Consider the following 15,916-nt stretch of genomic DNA (forward strand, 5'->3'; position numbering starts at 1 on the left):
AAGTCTGTTCTCTACGTCTGTGAGTCTGTTTCTGTCTGGTGAATGTGTTCATTTATGCCGTATTTGAGATTCCACATATAAGTGATATTGTATGGTGTTCGTCTTTGACTTTCTGAGTTACTGCATTTAGTAGGATACTCTCTAGTTGCACCCATGTTGATGAAAATGGCATTGTGTTAGTCGGCCAGTCCTGAGTCTTGTGACCCCATGGACTGTAGCCCTCCAGGTTCTGTCCATAGGACTCTCCAGGCAAGAGTACTGGAGTGGGGTGCCATTTCCCTCTCCAGAAAATGGCACTATTCATTTTTTTTGGCTTAGTAGTATGCCAGTGCAGAGAAGGCGATGGCACCCCACTCCACTACTCTTGCCTGGAAAATCCCATGGATGGAGGAGTCTGGTAGGCTGCAGTCCGTTGGGTCGTGAAGAGTTGGACAAAACTGAAGTGATTTCACTTTCACTTTTCACTTTCATGCATTGGAGAAGGAAATGGCAACCCACTCCACTCCAGGGTTCTTGCCTGGAGAATCCCAGGGACGGGAAAGCCTGGTGGGCTGCCGTCTATGGGGTCGCACAGAGTCGGACATGACTGAGGCAACTTAGCAGCAGCAGCAGCAGTGTTCCAGGGTGTGTATGTGTGTGGAGGTATACACACCACCTCTTCCTCATCCGTTCATCTGTTCATGGACTTTTAGATTGTTTCCGTGTCTCAGCCACTGTGAACAGTGCTGCTATGAACACAGGGGTGCATGCATCTTTCTGAAATAGTTTTGTCCATGTATATGCCCAGGTGTAGGAGTGCTGGATCATATCATAATTCTATGTTTAGTTTTCTGAGGAAGCGCCACACAATTGCCATAGTCGCTGCACCAACTTAGATTCTCACTAACAGGGTAGGAGGGTTCCCTTTTCTCCGCCCTCTCGCCAGCGTTTGTTAAATCTAGGCTTTCTAGTGATGGCCATTCTGACCAGCGTGAGGTGATATCTCACTGAGTTTTTATTTGCATTTCTCTACTAATTAGTGATGCTGAGCATCTTCTCATGAGCCTACGTAGAACACCAGGATGTCTTCTTTGGAGAAATGGCCGGGACCTACTTTTAAGAGAACTGGAATTTCAGCCAGGGTTAAATCCTCAGCCACAACGAGTGATTCAGGACACGTGTTTCCTGGAGGGAAACTGAGTCTCTGAGACCAGTGCACTTAAGCTCCTCACCACCTGCCCAGGTGCTTGAACCCTCAGGGTGGGCAGAAGAGGTCTGAACACCCGTTAGAAGACAGTGGCTCCCCTGCTGCAGATGAGAAAATGAGCTCTTTATGTCACGACCAGAGGGCGTGCCTGGGAGTGGATTTCAAGACACAGATCCCAGAGGTGGACTCTCATGCTGACCGAGGAGGAGTCTGTCAACCTGGGGCTCACACACACACACACACACACACACAGAGCATGGGGCACTCAGCACACTTGCCAAGCCTGGGGAGCTGGGCCCTGTTCACCTCTGGGTAGCTCTTAGCAGCACGGAAGTCACAAAGCCACACAGTTCACTACATCAAAGAAACAGAACTGGCCAGGACAGAGTGAGAAGGAAGGGTCAGAGGCCCAGAGAAAGTCGCTGAAATGTGACAGAGGAAGGAGAGACGAAGAGTCAGTCCAGAGAGGGAGGACAGGGAGCAGGGGACACAGGGGGACCCGAGGGCAGTGTCTTCTGTCACCCAGGAGCCAGAGGAATAAGCAGTGCCTGTGCAGGGCGGTGACCAGCAGCCGGGAGCCAGGGGGCACATGCAGACGTGGGAGAGGAAGCCTCTGGACAAAATGGGTGAGAGGGAAAGGGGCTTCTCCTTTCTGATCCTGCCCCAGGCGGCCTCTGCTCTGCAGTGACTCAGGACCTCAAAGGGAGCCGAGCCCAGGGAGGGGCAGGGGTCAGGCTCAGGGCAGGAAGGTGGTTGAGATGCAGGTGGGGCTGCTGCCTGCAGGGAGGGGAGGGTGGGGCTGTGTCTGCAGCGAGGCTGGACCTGAGCCCCGAGCTCCGCCTTCTCCCCGAAGTGCAGACCCAGTTGAGTCCATTCCTGCCTCCGACCCCTGCTCTGGGGTCCTCTCCCCTCACCCACCACCAGCTCTGCTCTCTCCCCCCAGCAGTGATGTCTCGGGTCCTCGTGGGCACACCTGCCCAGACCCGGACCACTTGTTCTCCCCAGAGGCACAGAGGTCTGGACAAGCTCTCGTCACATGCTGCCATGCATCCTCTCAGTGAGTGACACCCTTTTCTCCTAATACGGAAAATGCAGAAGTAGGTGCTGACAGTGGGAAGTGAGCCAAGACAAGTGCAAAGGAGATTCAGGAAACATCTCTCGAGGCTTGAGGGGCATCTGGCGTGTCCACTTCTGATCTTGGCTTCGGGTCCTTGAAGGGCACTGAGAGCTCATTAGCGCCGAGGATGGGAGGCAGGGCCACGTGTCTGCTCCCGGCTCTGTTCCTTCTCATCGTCCCAGGTGAGTGGGGCGGGGCTTCAGACCCGGAGTGACTGAGGCAGGAGATCCTGAGGGTCTGACCTGGGGGAGCATGGCAGGGCCCATTCGTTCATCCAGGTGCCAATTTGTTAATCAAATATCACGTTTGCTATTAACACCTCAGAGCTTCTATGTTAGGTGCTGGGCAACAAGACACCAATCCAAACCAAAGTGTCCCCCCCTGTAGGAGAGTGTTTTTCAACCTTGGCCATTCTACACACACAGTTGAATGAATGAAAATGGGATTAATGAAGGAATCCACTCCTGAAGAGCTTTTAAAAAGCCTTATTTCTGGCTGCACTGGGTCGTGGGGATGCTCGGAGTCTTTCTCTAGGTGCGGTGCGTGGGCTTCTCATAGCCTATTTTGCAGCAGGTCTCTTTAATGGTCAATTTTGCAAAAGTTCTCTATGTGCTTTAAAAAAACGTGCTGTTTGAAGTTGACAGATCATGTTCCACATGCTTCTAGTTGCATCTCAAACTCATGCTGAACAATCACCTGCAGAATGTTTACTGACTTTAAAGAAGTGGTCAGAGTTTCTGTGAATGGGTTTACATTTGCACGCATGCACGCTAAGTTGCTTAGTCGGTCCCAATCTTTGTGACTCCATGGGCTGTAGTCTGCCACCCTCCTTTGTCCATTGAATTCTCCAGGCAAGAATACTGGAGTGGGTTGCCAAGCCCTCCTCTAGGGGATGTTCTCGACCCAGGGATGGAACTTGTCTCCTGCAGCTCCTGAATTGCAGGCGGATTCTTTACCCCTGAGTCACTGGGAAGCTCCGGGTTTGCGTTGACTTCAGTAAATTTAAATAATTTTTAATGGACGTCTGAGTTAAGCTATTTCCAGTGCTCTGAGTGCCTTTATGCAAGTTTCAGTTCAGTTCAGTCGCTCAGTCGTGTCCGATTCCTTGCCACCCCATGGACTGAAGCATGGCGGGCCTCCCTGTTCATCACTAACTCCTGGAGTTTACTCAAACTTGTGTCCATTGAGTCAGTGAGCCATCCAACCATCTCATCCTCTGTCATCCCATTCTTCTCCCTTCAATCTTTCCCAGCATCAGGGTCTTTTCCAGTGAGTCAGTTCTTCACTTCAGGTGGCCTAAGTATTGGAGTTTCAGCTTCAGCATCAGTCCTTCCAATGACTATGTAGGACTGACTTCTTTTAGGATGGACTGGTTGGATCTCCTTGCAGTCCAAGGGACTCACAAGAGTCTTCTTCAACACCACAGTTCAAAAGGATCAATTGTTTAGCGCTGAGCTTTCTTTATAGTCCAACTCTCACATCCATACATGACCACGGGAAAAACCATAGCTTTAGCTAGACAGACCCAGACTGAAAATAACGAGCAAGTGATCGCTGTCCAGAGCAAGTGGTTGCAGAGAAGAGAGAAATAGTTTTTTGGTTTACTCATTGTTGAACTCCTGATTGAATCATTTCCATTAGATTTAATAAAAATCCTACAAGACACCTGAAGACGTACATAGGTGTTGCTCTGTTTCATACCTAATCTGTCCTTGCTTTTGTCCTACAAAAGCACTTGTCCCAGGAGTTTGGGAGTGGAATTTGCTATTGAGTGAACATAATGGGATCTGTCCTGTATGGAGTCCATAGCACATGGAGCCGCAGCAGCAACCACTGTTTTGGTCAGCTTCAAGGAGGCCCTGCTACACCATCCCCAGTTTACTACAGCTTCCCGGTTTACTGCACCATAACCGGTAGGAACAGTGTCCCCACAGGCATGTTAAGGGGGTGTTTCAGCCTCCTGAGGTCGTTAGTGCAGAATCTTCTGCTGTGGGAATGGGTCCTCTGGCCGCATTTCCTCCCGTCAGAACAGAGTAGCACCGGGGTGGCTGCAAACGGACATGGCTGGAAAGGAAGGACTTACTGGCTGCAGACAGGGGCAGTGGGGGTGATCACAGGAAACTGCTCTTGTTCTGTGTCAATGTTTGTGTCTCTTTGAGAGCTGCAGTTGGGCTTTTATGGGAGTTTCCTGGTGGCTTTGACTAGAATTTTGAAGCGCAAAAGGTCCATCCTGTGGAAGGTGTATTCCTTCCTTGACTGTTTCTACGCTCAGGAGACCCTTGGGTCTGGTTGAACTGTTCACAAAGCAGGAGGCTGTGGCCCTGCCCCCAGGGTGGGAGGTGACAGGTACATGGATTTGTGTTTCCAGGCTCATCTGCCGTCTCAGGTCCCAGAGCAGTGAGCGGTGTGGAGCAGGGCTCACTGACTGTGCGGTGTCGATACGACCCTGGGTGGGAGCGCTACGTGAAGTGGTGGTCCCGGGGGGCTGCCTGGAGCAGCTTTCGGTTCGTTGTTAAAACCACTGGATCAGAGAAGGAGGTGAAGAAGGGCCGTGTGTCCATCAGGGATAACTGGAAAGACCGCTCGTTCACCGTGACCATGGAGAAGCTCAGGCTGGACGATTCAGACACTTACTGGTGTGGGATTGAGAGAGCTGGAACTGACCTGGGGCACCAAGTACAAGTGACCATTTTCCCAGGTAAGAGTCTGTGTGTGTGTGTGTGTCTTCAGGGCCTGCTCTGTCCCTCAGAGGGACTGTCACAGGGGCGGGGGAGTCCTGGTCTCACGGAGCCCCCGCTGACCACCCGGGCTGGGAGGGACAGGGCCTCCCCTCGACACTCTCCTGGCTCCAGGGCGTCCTCCTTGCGGGATCAGGCTTTCCCGGCACACTGTTTTCCTGCACAGTCAGTGCCTGAGTCTGTTGCCAAGGAGATGAAGGTGGTGGTCCCAGTGTCAGCCCATGGGCCAAGGGACCCTCCTCTGTGGGACCTGGGGCCCCCGATTCCTGCCAGTGCTTTCCTGGGACCCCTGGTGCCCTGGGGGTGCTCCTGCTCTTTCTGGAATTCAGGGTTGGTCTTCAGAGCTGCCGTTACCACCCAGTGTTCCGTATCCCATCTCAGGGGGAAAGTCCCAGCCCAGTGGGGGATGCTGTGCTTAATTTTGGGGTCTGAAAGGGCTCCACCATCAGAGGGCTGCATTTCTGATGCATGAAACCCCATCAGGAGCCATTTACACATTTGGGTTGAACAACACTCTCTTCCTCAATCCTTCTAGAAGGCAAACACTCCTGGGCATATTAGCTGAGGCACCTAGGTTTGACATTTTGTCTGTTGGGCTTTGCTTCTGCTGACTCTCGGACCGGGCAACACCAGCTCACTGGGCAGCTCTGGCAAAGAGGGGTGGGCACATAGTCAATAGCTCCCTGTGCGTACACCTAGAACCTGTGAGGCTCATCACACTTACAAAGCAGCGCAGGTTCGTCATCTCATTCAATCCTGACAACATTCCTGAGAGGAACTGTCCCCTTCGTGGGAGATTAATACCGTCCTCCAAGTGCAGGCTCTTCCTGAACCTCGGGATTTTGCTCAGGGCAGGTCCTGACCTTTGAAGTCGCAGATCCTGGCTGTGTCAGCTGCCTGGTAGCCCCCAGTCTACTCCTGTCCTCGTGGATAAGTAGATGGGGAGGCACTGGCCGAGGCCCCGTCATAAGCAGCTGGAGCATTTGAATTCTGCTGCCCTCCAGCTGCCCTTGTCGTGAGGCGACCCTCACCCCTCTAACCTCCCTGGACCTGTGCCAGCCCCACTGCCTCTGAGGCTCAGAGTCTCCTGGAGGCCAGGGAGATCTGAGCAGTCCGGGCTGTCGGCCCCTCCCTTGGCCCTGCTCCAGACTCCTCAGGGCAGGGAGGCCCACGCTTCCCCAATCCCTGTCTGACAGTCTCAGAGCCATGTCTAGGGTGGCGGGCAGGTGAGCAGGCAGTGGTGTGTCACCTGGTCTGTATGTCTTGCAGCAAATACAGTGTCGATCTCCGCGCCTGTCACCTCCAGTGCCAACATGTTCACAGCACCAGTTGCCCCAGAAGAGAATCAAGGGCAACTGTGAGTACCAATTAGGGCTTTTGATCTGCATGAGACGTCTGATTGTCTCATTTATCCAACAGATAAGCACTGAGTACCCACTCCTGCCCATCCCCTTAAAAAGATTCTTTATTCTATTTTTGGTTACGTTTGGACTTCATGGCTGTGCACGGGCTTTTTCTAGTTGTGGCCCATTTGGTCCCCGACTGTGACCACCCCTGCTCTGACAGCAGGTCGTCCAGCTCTGTTGCTACTGTTCCCTGTGGCCCACCCTTCCAATGCAGGCACCCTTTAGAGTCCCGGCCAGAGCTTGTCTCCCGACCCTCAGGCTCTGTCGAGAGGGCAAGGACTCTGGGCTCCCTTCCCACTTGCTCCTGGGCTGTAAGTGTCCTTGGAGCCCCCAGACCCTCGTCCCGGGCTCAGTGCCTTTTGCAGGCATGCTGCTTCCAATGTTCATCCGTCCCATTTTTACGGAGTGAACTTCTACGTGGCCTGCGCTGTGTGGAGCTCCGAGCACACAGACAAGGAGCATCTACTGCAGAGCTCAGAGATGGAGACTCTGAGTCTGGGACCCGGTCGGGACGGCAGCCAGTGTGGATGGCACGGCTGGTGTGTGTGGCCACAGCGGGGCTCCTGGTCCAGATTCTGGGAGGGCAGGGAAGGCCTGATAAGTGCTGTTTTCCCTGACTTCTGCTATGGCAACAGCAGTGACACTCGTATCTCCTGGCGGCTCACAGAGGCTCACATTATTCTGTTAATTCTTCGCCCCTGCCTACACCACTCATGAGAAGGAACGGACAGATAGGCACGTTCCCCATTTACAGAGGAACAAACTGAGTCTCACCCATGCCCCTTAGTGCCCTGCCCAGCCGTTGCAGCCAAAGGGGCTTTCTGTACGCTGTGAGGTCCCTTTCACTTCCTCCTTCTCTCTCCCTGGGCCTCTCTGCTTCTAGATCTGCCCCACTTCCCTGGGCCTTCACACAGAATATCTGTGGGCCACCCCCCGCCTTCTTCCTCCAGGAACACTTGCCTTCCCCTGTCACTTTTGCTCTGTGTTTGGAAAGTTTCTTTCTACCAAACTTCTGTGAATAAGTGGTCACTAAGGAATATCTTCACTGAATGGATCGAAGGCACCCAGAAGTATCAGGTAGGGCTTTTGATGCACATGAGATGTCCGATCCACTCATTTATCCAACAATTAAGCATTGAGCACCCACCCCTACCTATTCCTGTTTTTCCGATTAATCAGTTTATTCATCTCTGGCTGCTCTGGGTCTTCATCGCTGTGCGCAGGCTCTCTCTAGCTGTGGTTGGTGAACTCTTCTTTGCAGTGGCTTCTCTTCTTATGGAACATGGACTCTGGGGTGCACGGGCTTCAGAACACGTAGCACATGGGCTTAGATGCTCTGCAGCATGTGGGATCTTCCCAGACCAGGGATCCAACGCATGACCCCTGCATTGGCAGGTGGATTCTTTATCACTGGACCACCAGGGAAGCCTGCCCATCCCTGTTTTAGGAATATGTGGGGATATGAGGATTATCCAAATATCCAGCTGTCTGCCTTCCAGGTGCTTCCAGTACATAATTAATGTTCCAAACAGAGTTAAGTAATTAGTTGATTAATGACTTCATTCGGTACATTTCTGTGAAGAGTGAAGAATAAGGGATGATTCTTGTATTAGTTTGGCTGCCGTGACAAAGTCACACAGGCCAGGCGGCTTACACAACGTTCATTTTTCACAACTCTGGAGGCCAGGGTCTGTGATCAAGGTGTCAGAATATTTCCTTTCTTCCAAGTTCTCTCTCCTTGGCCGTGTAGATGGCCGTCTTCCTCGCTGTGGCATCACGTGGTTTCCCTTTTGTGTGTGTCTGTGTTCTAAGCTCTTCTCCTTCTGATGAGGACACTAGTCCTTTCCTGCCCAGGAGAGCAGCAAGGATCAGAACAGTGAGACATGAAAAAGGAGGGTCAGAGGGGTGAAGATTGTTGTCACCCTGGGGTCTCAGGCTGGCCCTCATGTAGGTTATTGGAACCCGGGACTGGGGAGAGCGGGGAGGAGGGGGCCTGGGAGGCAACTCACTTCCTGTCCCCGTGTCCCCCACAGGCCCCTGCTGGGCAGCGTCCACTTCCTGCTCCTGGTCTTCCTGAAGGTGCCCCTGCTCCTGGGCATGCTCGGTGCCGTCCTCTGGGTCAACAGGCCTCTGAGGAGCTCTGGGGGGAAGCCCCAGGAAAACCAGTAGCCCCCCATGCTCTTCGATGTTGTCCAGAGAGAAAGACCCTCAAACAGAAGAAGAAGTCATTTTTCTCAGGCAATGGTGGTGGTCAGCGGCGACTGTGGTTCTCGAGGCAGAACCTCTTCAAGAATCAGTCCCTTAGTCCCTGGAAACCTGCTGCTGTGATGCTCGGGCCTGGATCTAGTTTCATCCTTCCCTGCACAGCCTCTGGCCTTCTTCGTCCTGAGGCCTCCAACACAGGAGAAACTACAGGAAGGAATGGAAGGGTGGATGCCTTCTGGGCCCAGTTCCTTGGAGGCCGTATATGATCTCACGTCTGCGTCGCACACAACGTCAGGCACTTGTTTTTGCATTGTGTGCGGGACAGGGCTTCAGCCAGTCGTGGGTTTGAGTTTCTCTGTGTGTGTGCCCGATCGTGTCCGACTCTGTGACCCCATGGACTGTAGCCCACGAGGCTCCTGTGTCCATGGGATTCTCTAGACAAGAATACTGGAGTGGGTTGCCGTTTCCTCCTCCAGGGGATCTTCCCAACTCAGGTGTTGATCCCGAGTCTCCTGGCAGGTGGACCACTGAGCCACCTGGGAAATTCTAGACCCCATGAAAGTAGAAAAATGTGCCAAAAGATGATAATATGCCAACCGCATGTGAAAATATGAAAGCATAAGTGGACAGAAGGACTTTGCTGGTGGTCCAGTGGGTAAGAATCCGCCTTGCAAAGCAGGGGCTGTGGGTTCGATCCCTGGTTGGGGAACCAAGACTGTGCAATGCAACGAAAGATTGTGCATGACCCAAGGAAGATCCCAGGTGGGGATGCAGCCACATAAATAAAGTATTTTCTTAAAAAGTGGGCAGAAGACTCTAGCATCCCTGTCCTGATGTATTTTGTGTTTGTGTGAAATGAGATTCTAGTACCAGCACCATCCCTCACCTCCTGGGCACACCTGAAGATGAGAACGACCTCACAGCTTCTCCTTGTCACCATAAGTCCCCGCCCCGTTAATATCTCCATTTTCTTTCCTGTCTTGAATGTATTCAGTCTGGCTGTGACTCTCACTTGGGGTCTGCGAGGAGATCCTCCATGCATTTTGGGGACTGCGGAGTAATCCATCAGTCAGACCCTGGAGTTAGAACAGACCAGCGGCTGTGAGCTAGGGTAGGCTGGGGAGGGTGGGGCTTGGAGAGGACTCTTTTCTTATAAAGATCACTAGACTGAGAGTCCTGGGATATGAATTAAGTTTTTCCTGTGGTTCACTGCAGAGGAAGTGGGCAGGGCCTCAGGGAGCTAGTTTGGAAAAGGTCAGCTGTTTTCTTCTTCTCAAGTTCCTCACTGGGACTTTTACTTCTGGGTTGCCTTAAGACCAGAGAGGGAGGCTACTCATGTTGCCACTCTGTACTTGGTGGAGGGGGCTGCACCAGGAGCAGATGGGAAAGTAGCCTCTTTTTCATTTTTAAAAGACTTCTTATTTTGTATTGGAGTATAGCCGATTGACAATGTTGTGATAGCTTCAGGTGAGCAGAAAAGTGACTCAGCCATGCATATTCATCTGTCCATTCTCCCCCAAACTCCCCTCCCATCCAGGCTGCCTCATAAGATTGAGCAGAGTCCCCTGTGCTGTACAGTAGGTCCTTGTTGGTTATCCATTTATTATTTTTAATTAATTGATTTATTTTAATTGGAGGCTAATTACTTTACAATACTGTGGTAGTTTTGCCATGCATTCACATGAATCAGCCATGGGTGTACATGTGTCCCCATCCTGAACCCCTCTCCCACCTCCCTCCCCATCCCATCCCACAGGGTCATCCCAGTGCACCAGCCCTGAGCACCCTGTCTCATGCATCGAACCTGGCTGCGCGATCTGTTTCACTTATGATAATATACATGTTTCAATGATGTTCTCTCAAATCATCCCACCCTCGCCTTTTCCCACCGAGTCCAAAAGTCTGTTCTTTACATCCGTGTCTCTTTTGCTGTCTCGCATATAGGGTCATCGTTACCATCTTTCTAAGTTCCATATATATGCATTAATATACTGTATTGGTGTTTTTCTTTCTGACTTACTTCACTCTGTATAATAGACTCTAGTTTCATCCATCTCATTTGAACTGATTCAAATGCATTCTTTTTAATTGCTGAGTAATATTCCATTGTGTATACACAGCACAGCTTTCTTATCCATTCATCTGCCGATGGACATCTAGGTTTCTTCCATGTCTTGGCTATTGTAAATAGTGCTGCGGTGAACATTGGGGTACACCTGTCTCTTTTAATTCTGGTTTCCTTGGTGTGTATGCCCAGCAGTGGGATTGCTGGGTTCTATGGCAGTTCTATTTTGTTTTTTAAGGAATCTCCACACTGTTCTCCGTAGTGGCTGTACTAGTTTGCATTCCCACTAACAGTGTCAGTCAGTTCAGTTCAGTTCAGTCGCTCAGTCGTATCCGACTCTCCGCGACCCCATGAATCACAGCACGCCAGGCCTCCCTGTCCATCACCAACTCCCGGAGTTCACTCAAACTCATGTCCACAGAGTTGGTGATGTCATCCAGCCATCTCATTCTCCGTCGTCCCCTTCTCCTCCCGCCCCCAACCTTTCCCAACATCAGAGTCTTTTCCAGTGAGTCAACTCGTCGCATGAGGTGGCCAAAGTATTGCAGCTTCAGCTTTAGCATCAGTCCCTCCAATGAACACCCAGGATTGATCTCCTTTAGAATGGACTGGTTGGATCTCCTTGCAGTATAAGGGACTCTCAAGAGTCTTCTCCAGCACCACAGTTCAAAAGCATCGATTCTTCGGCGATCAGCTTTCTTCACAGTCCAACTCTCACATCCATACATGACCACGGGAAAAACCATTGCCTTGACTAGACGGACCTTGGTTGGCAAAGTAATGTCTCTGCTTTTTAATATACTATCAAGGTTGGTCATAACTTTCCTTCCAAGGAGCAAGCGTCTTTTAATTTCATGGCTGCAATCAGCATCTGCAGTGATTTTGGAGCCCCAAAAAATAAAGTCTGACACTGTCTCCACTGTTTTTCCATCTATTTCCCATGAAGTGATGGGACCAGATGCCATGATCTTTGTTTTCTGAATGTTGAGCTTCAAGCCAACCTTTTCACTCTCCTTTATCACTTTCATCAAGAGGCTTTTGAGTTCCTCTTCACTTTCTGCCATAAGGGTAGTGTCATCTGCATATCTGAGGTTATTGATATTTCTCCCAGCAATCTTGATTCCAGCTTGTGCTTCTTCCAGCCCAGCGTTCCTCATGATATACTCTGCATATAAGTTAAATAAGCAAGGTGACAATATACAACCTTGACATACTCCTTTTCCTATTTGGAACCAGTCTGTTGTTCCATGTCCAGTTCTGACTGTTGCTTCCTGACCTGCATACAGGTTTCTCAAGAGGCAGGTCAGGTGGTCTGGGATTCCCATCTCTTTCAGAGTGTTCCACAGTTTATTGTGATCCACACAGTCAAAGGCTTTGGCATAGTCAATGAAGCAGAAATAGATGTTTTTCTGGAACTTTGTTGCTTTCTCCATGATCCAGCGGATGTTGGCAATTTGATCTCTGGTGCCTCTGCCTTTTCTAAAACCTGCTTGAACATCTGGAAGTTCACGGTTTACATACTGCTGAAGCCTGACTTGGAGAATTTTGAGCATGACTTTACTAGCATGTGAGATGAGTGCAATTGTGCGGTAGTTTGAGCATTCTTTGGCATTGCCTTTCTTTGGGATTGGAATGAAGACTGACCTCTTCCAGTCCTGTGGCCACTGCTGAGTTTTCCAAATCTGCTGGCATATTGAGTGCAGCACTTTCACAGCATCATCTTTCAAGACTTGAAATAGCTCAACTGGAATTCCATCACCTCCACTAGCTTTGTTAGTAGTGATGCTCTCTAAGGCCCACTTGACTTCACATTCCAAGATGTCTGGCTCTAGGTCAGTGATCATGTTATCGTGACTATCTTGGTCGTGAAGATCTTTTTTGTACAGTTCTTCTGTGTATTCCTGCCACCTTTTCTTAATATCTTCTGCTTCTGTTAGGTCCATACCATTTCTGTCCTTTATCGAGCCCATCTTTGCATGAAATGTTCCCTTGGAATCTTTAATTTTCTTGAAGAGGTCTCTTGTTTTTCCTATTCTGTTTTTTCCCTCTATTTCTTTGTATTGATCACTGAGGAAGTCTTTCTTATCTCTCCTTGCTATTCTTTGGAACTCTGCATTCAGATGCTTATATCTTTCCTTTTCTCCTTTGCTTTTTGCCTCTCTTCTTTTCACAGCTATTTGTAAGGCCTCCTCAGACAGCCATTTCACTCTTTTGCATTTCTTTTCCATGGGTAAGACGGTTCTTTTTTCTCTGTGCCCTCTCCAGCATTTATTGTTTGTAGACTTTGATAGCAGCCATTCTGACCCACATGAGATAGTACCTCATTGTGATTTTGATTTGCATTTCTCTGATAATGAGTGATGTTGAGCATCTTTTCATGTGTTTGTTAGCTATCAGTATGTCTTCTTTGGAGAAATGTCTGTTTAGTTCTTTGGCCCATTTTTTGTTTGAGTCGCTTATTTTTCTGGAATTGAGCTGCAGGAGCTGCTTGTATATTTTTGAGTTTAATTCTTTGTCAGTTACTTCATTTGCTATTATTTTCTCTCATTCTGAAGTCTGTCTTTTCACCTTGCTTATAGTTTCCTTCATTGTGCAAAAACTTTTAAGTTTAATTAGGTCCCATTTGTTTATTTTTGCTTTTATTTCCATTACTCTGGGAGGTGGGTCATAGAGGATCCTGCTATGATTTATGTCAGAGAGTGTTTTGCCTATGTTTTCCTTTAGGAGTTTTATAGTTTCTGGTCTTACATTTAGATCTTTAATCCATTTTGAGTTTATTTTTGTGTATGATGTTAGAAAGACTTCTAGTTTCATTCTTTTACAAGTGGTTGACCAGTTTTCCCAGCACCACTTGTTAAAGAGATTGTTTTTCTTCCATTGTATATTGTTGCCTCCTTTGTCAAAGATAAGGTGTCCTTAGGGTGCGTGGATTTATCTCTGGGCTTTCTATTTTGTTCTATTGATCTATATTTCTGTCTTTGTGCCAGTTTCATAGTGACTTGATGACTATAGCTTTGTAGTATAGCCTGAAGTCAGCAAGTTGATTGCTTTGGCTATTTGAGGTTTTTTGTATATCCATACAAATTTTGAAATTATTTGTTCTAGTTCTGTGAAAAATACTGTTGGTAGCTTGATAGGGATTGCATTGAATTTATAGATTGCTTTAAGTAGTATGCTCATTTTCACTATATTGATTCTTCCGATCCATGAACATGGTATATTTTTCCATCTATTTGTGTCGTCTTTGATTTCTTTCATCAGTGTTTTATGGTTTTCTATATATAGGTCTTTTGTTTTCTTAGGTAGATTTATTCCTAAGTATTTCGTTCTTTTTGTTGCAATGGTGAATGGAATTGTTTCCTTAATTTCTCTTTCTGTTTTCTCATTGCTAGTGTATAGGAATGCAAGGGATTTCTGTGTGTTAATTTTATATCCTGCAACTTTACTGTATTCATTGATTACCTCTAGTAATTTTCTGGTGGAGTCTTTAGGGTTTTCTCCAAACTCTCATCTGCAAACAGTGAGAGTTTTACTTCTTCTTTTCCAATCTGGATTCCTTTTATTTCCTTTTCTTCTCTGATTGCTGTGGCTAAAACTTCCAAAACTATGTTGAATAGTAGTGGTGAGAGTGGGCACCCTTGTCTTGTTCCTGAATTTTGGGGCTGCTGCTGTTGCTAAGTTGCTTCAGTTGTGTCTGACCCTGTGTGACCCCATGGATGGCAGCCCACCAGGCTCCTCTGCCCCTGGGATTCTCCAGGCAAGAATACTGGAGTGGGTTGCCATTTCCTTCTCCAGACTTTAGGGGAAATGCTTTCAATTTTTCACCATTGGGGATAATGTTTGCTGTGGATTTATCATATATGGCTTTTATTATGTTGAGGTATGTTCCTTCTGTGCCTGCTTTCTGGAGGGCTTTTATCATAAATGGATGTTGAATTTTGTCAAAACTTTCTCTGCATCTACTGAGATAATCATATGGTTTTTATCTTTCAGTTTGTTAATGTGGTATATTACGTTGATTGATTTGTGAATATTGAAGAATCCTTGCATCCCTGGGTTAAAGCCCACTTGGTCATGATGTACGATCTTTTTAATATGTTGTTGTATTCTGTTTGTAGAATTTTGTTAAGGATTTTTGCATCTATGTTCATCAGTGATATTGGCCTTTAGTTTTCTTTTTCTGTGGCATCTTTGTCTGGTTTTGGTATTAGGGTGATTGTGACCTCCTAAAATGTGTTTGAAAGTTTACCTTCCTCTGCGATTTTCTGGAAGAGTTTGAGTAGGATAGGTGTTAGCTCTTCCCTAAATTTTTGATAGAATTCAGCTGCTAAGCCATCTGGTCCTGGGATTTTATTTGTTGGGAGATTTCTGATTACAGTTTTGATTTCCATGCTTGTGATGGGTCTATTAAGATTTTCTATTTCTTCTTGGTTCAGTTTTGGAAAGTTATACTTTTCTGAGAATTTGTCCATTTCTTCCAAGTTGTCCATTTTATTGGCATATAGTTGCTGATAGTAGTCTCTTATGATCTTTTGTATTTTTGTGTTATCTGTTGTGATTTCTCCATTTTCATTTCCAATTTTCTTGATTTGATTCTTCTCCCTTTTTTTCTTGATGAGTCTGGCTAATGGTTTGTCTATTTTATTTATCTTCTCAAAGAATCAGTTTTTAGCTTTGTTGATTTTTGCAGTGGTCTCCTTTGTTTCTTTTTCATCTATTTCTGCCCTAATTTTTACGATTTCTTTCCTTCTACTAACCCTAGGGTTCTTCATTTCTTTTTTTTTTCTGGTTGCTTTAGGTGTAGAGTTAGGTTATTATTTGATTTTTCTCCTGTTTCTTGAGGTAAGCTTGTACTGCTATGAACCTTCCCCTTAGCACTGCTTTTACTGAATCCCATAGGTGTTGGGTTGTTGTGTTTTCATTTTCATTCATTTCTATGCATATTTTGATTTCTTCTGTGATTTCTTGGTTATTCAGAAGCATGTTGCTTAACCTCCATATGTTTGTATTTTTAATAGTTTTTTTCCCTGTAGTTCACATCTAATCTTACCACATTGTGATCAGAAAAGATGCTCGGAATGATTTCAATTTTTTTTTAATTTACCGAGGCTGTATTTATGGCCCAGGATGTGATCTGTCCTGGAGAAGGTTCATTGTGCACTTGAGAAAATGGTAAAATTCATTGTTTGGGGTGAAATG

General features: G+C 47.7%; 1 protein-coding gene across 5 annotated transcripts; it reads left to right on the top strand.

Moving 5' to 3' along the window:
• Positions 1-2,308: 2,308 nt before the first annotated feature.
• LOC129538091 (CMRF35-like molecule 5) lies at positions 2,309-9,632 on the top strand. 5 transcript variants are annotated; one of them, XM_088829352.1, is made up of 6 exons: positions 2,330-2,485; positions 4,036-4,216; positions 4,672-5,001; positions 6,311-6,398; positions 7,398-7,524; positions 8,481-9,632. In XM_088829352.1, the coding sequence occupies exons 2-6, from the start codon at positions 4,084-4,086 to the stop codon at positions 8,916-8,918; spliced, it is 1,116 nt and encodes a 371-aa protein (XP_088685478.1). In that variant the 5' UTR covers positions 2,330-2,485; positions 4,036-4,083; the 3' UTR covers positions 8,919-9,632. The 5 variants fall into 5 exon arrangements, with proteins under 5 accessions (XP_055254043.2, XP_055254059.2, XP_088685480.1 ...); XM_055398068.2 differs by lacking the exon at positions 4,036-4,216 and having other exon boundaries at positions 2,309-2,485; positions 8,481-9,626; XM_088829353.1 differs by lacking the exon at positions 7,398-7,524 and having other exon boundaries at positions 2,331-2,485; positions 8,481-8,749.
• The last annotated feature ends 6,284 nt before the right edge of the window (positions 9,633-15,916 follow it).

The sequence above is a fragment of the Moschus berezovskii genome, chromosome 20 (genome assembly GCF_049115385.1).
Source record: "Moschus berezovskii isolate FMDL1 chromosome 20, NW_MosBer_1.0, whole genome shotgun sequence".
NCBI classification, from domain to species: domain Eukaryota; kingdom Metazoa; phylum Chordata; class Mammalia; order Artiodactyla; family Moschidae; genus Moschus; species Moschus berezovskii.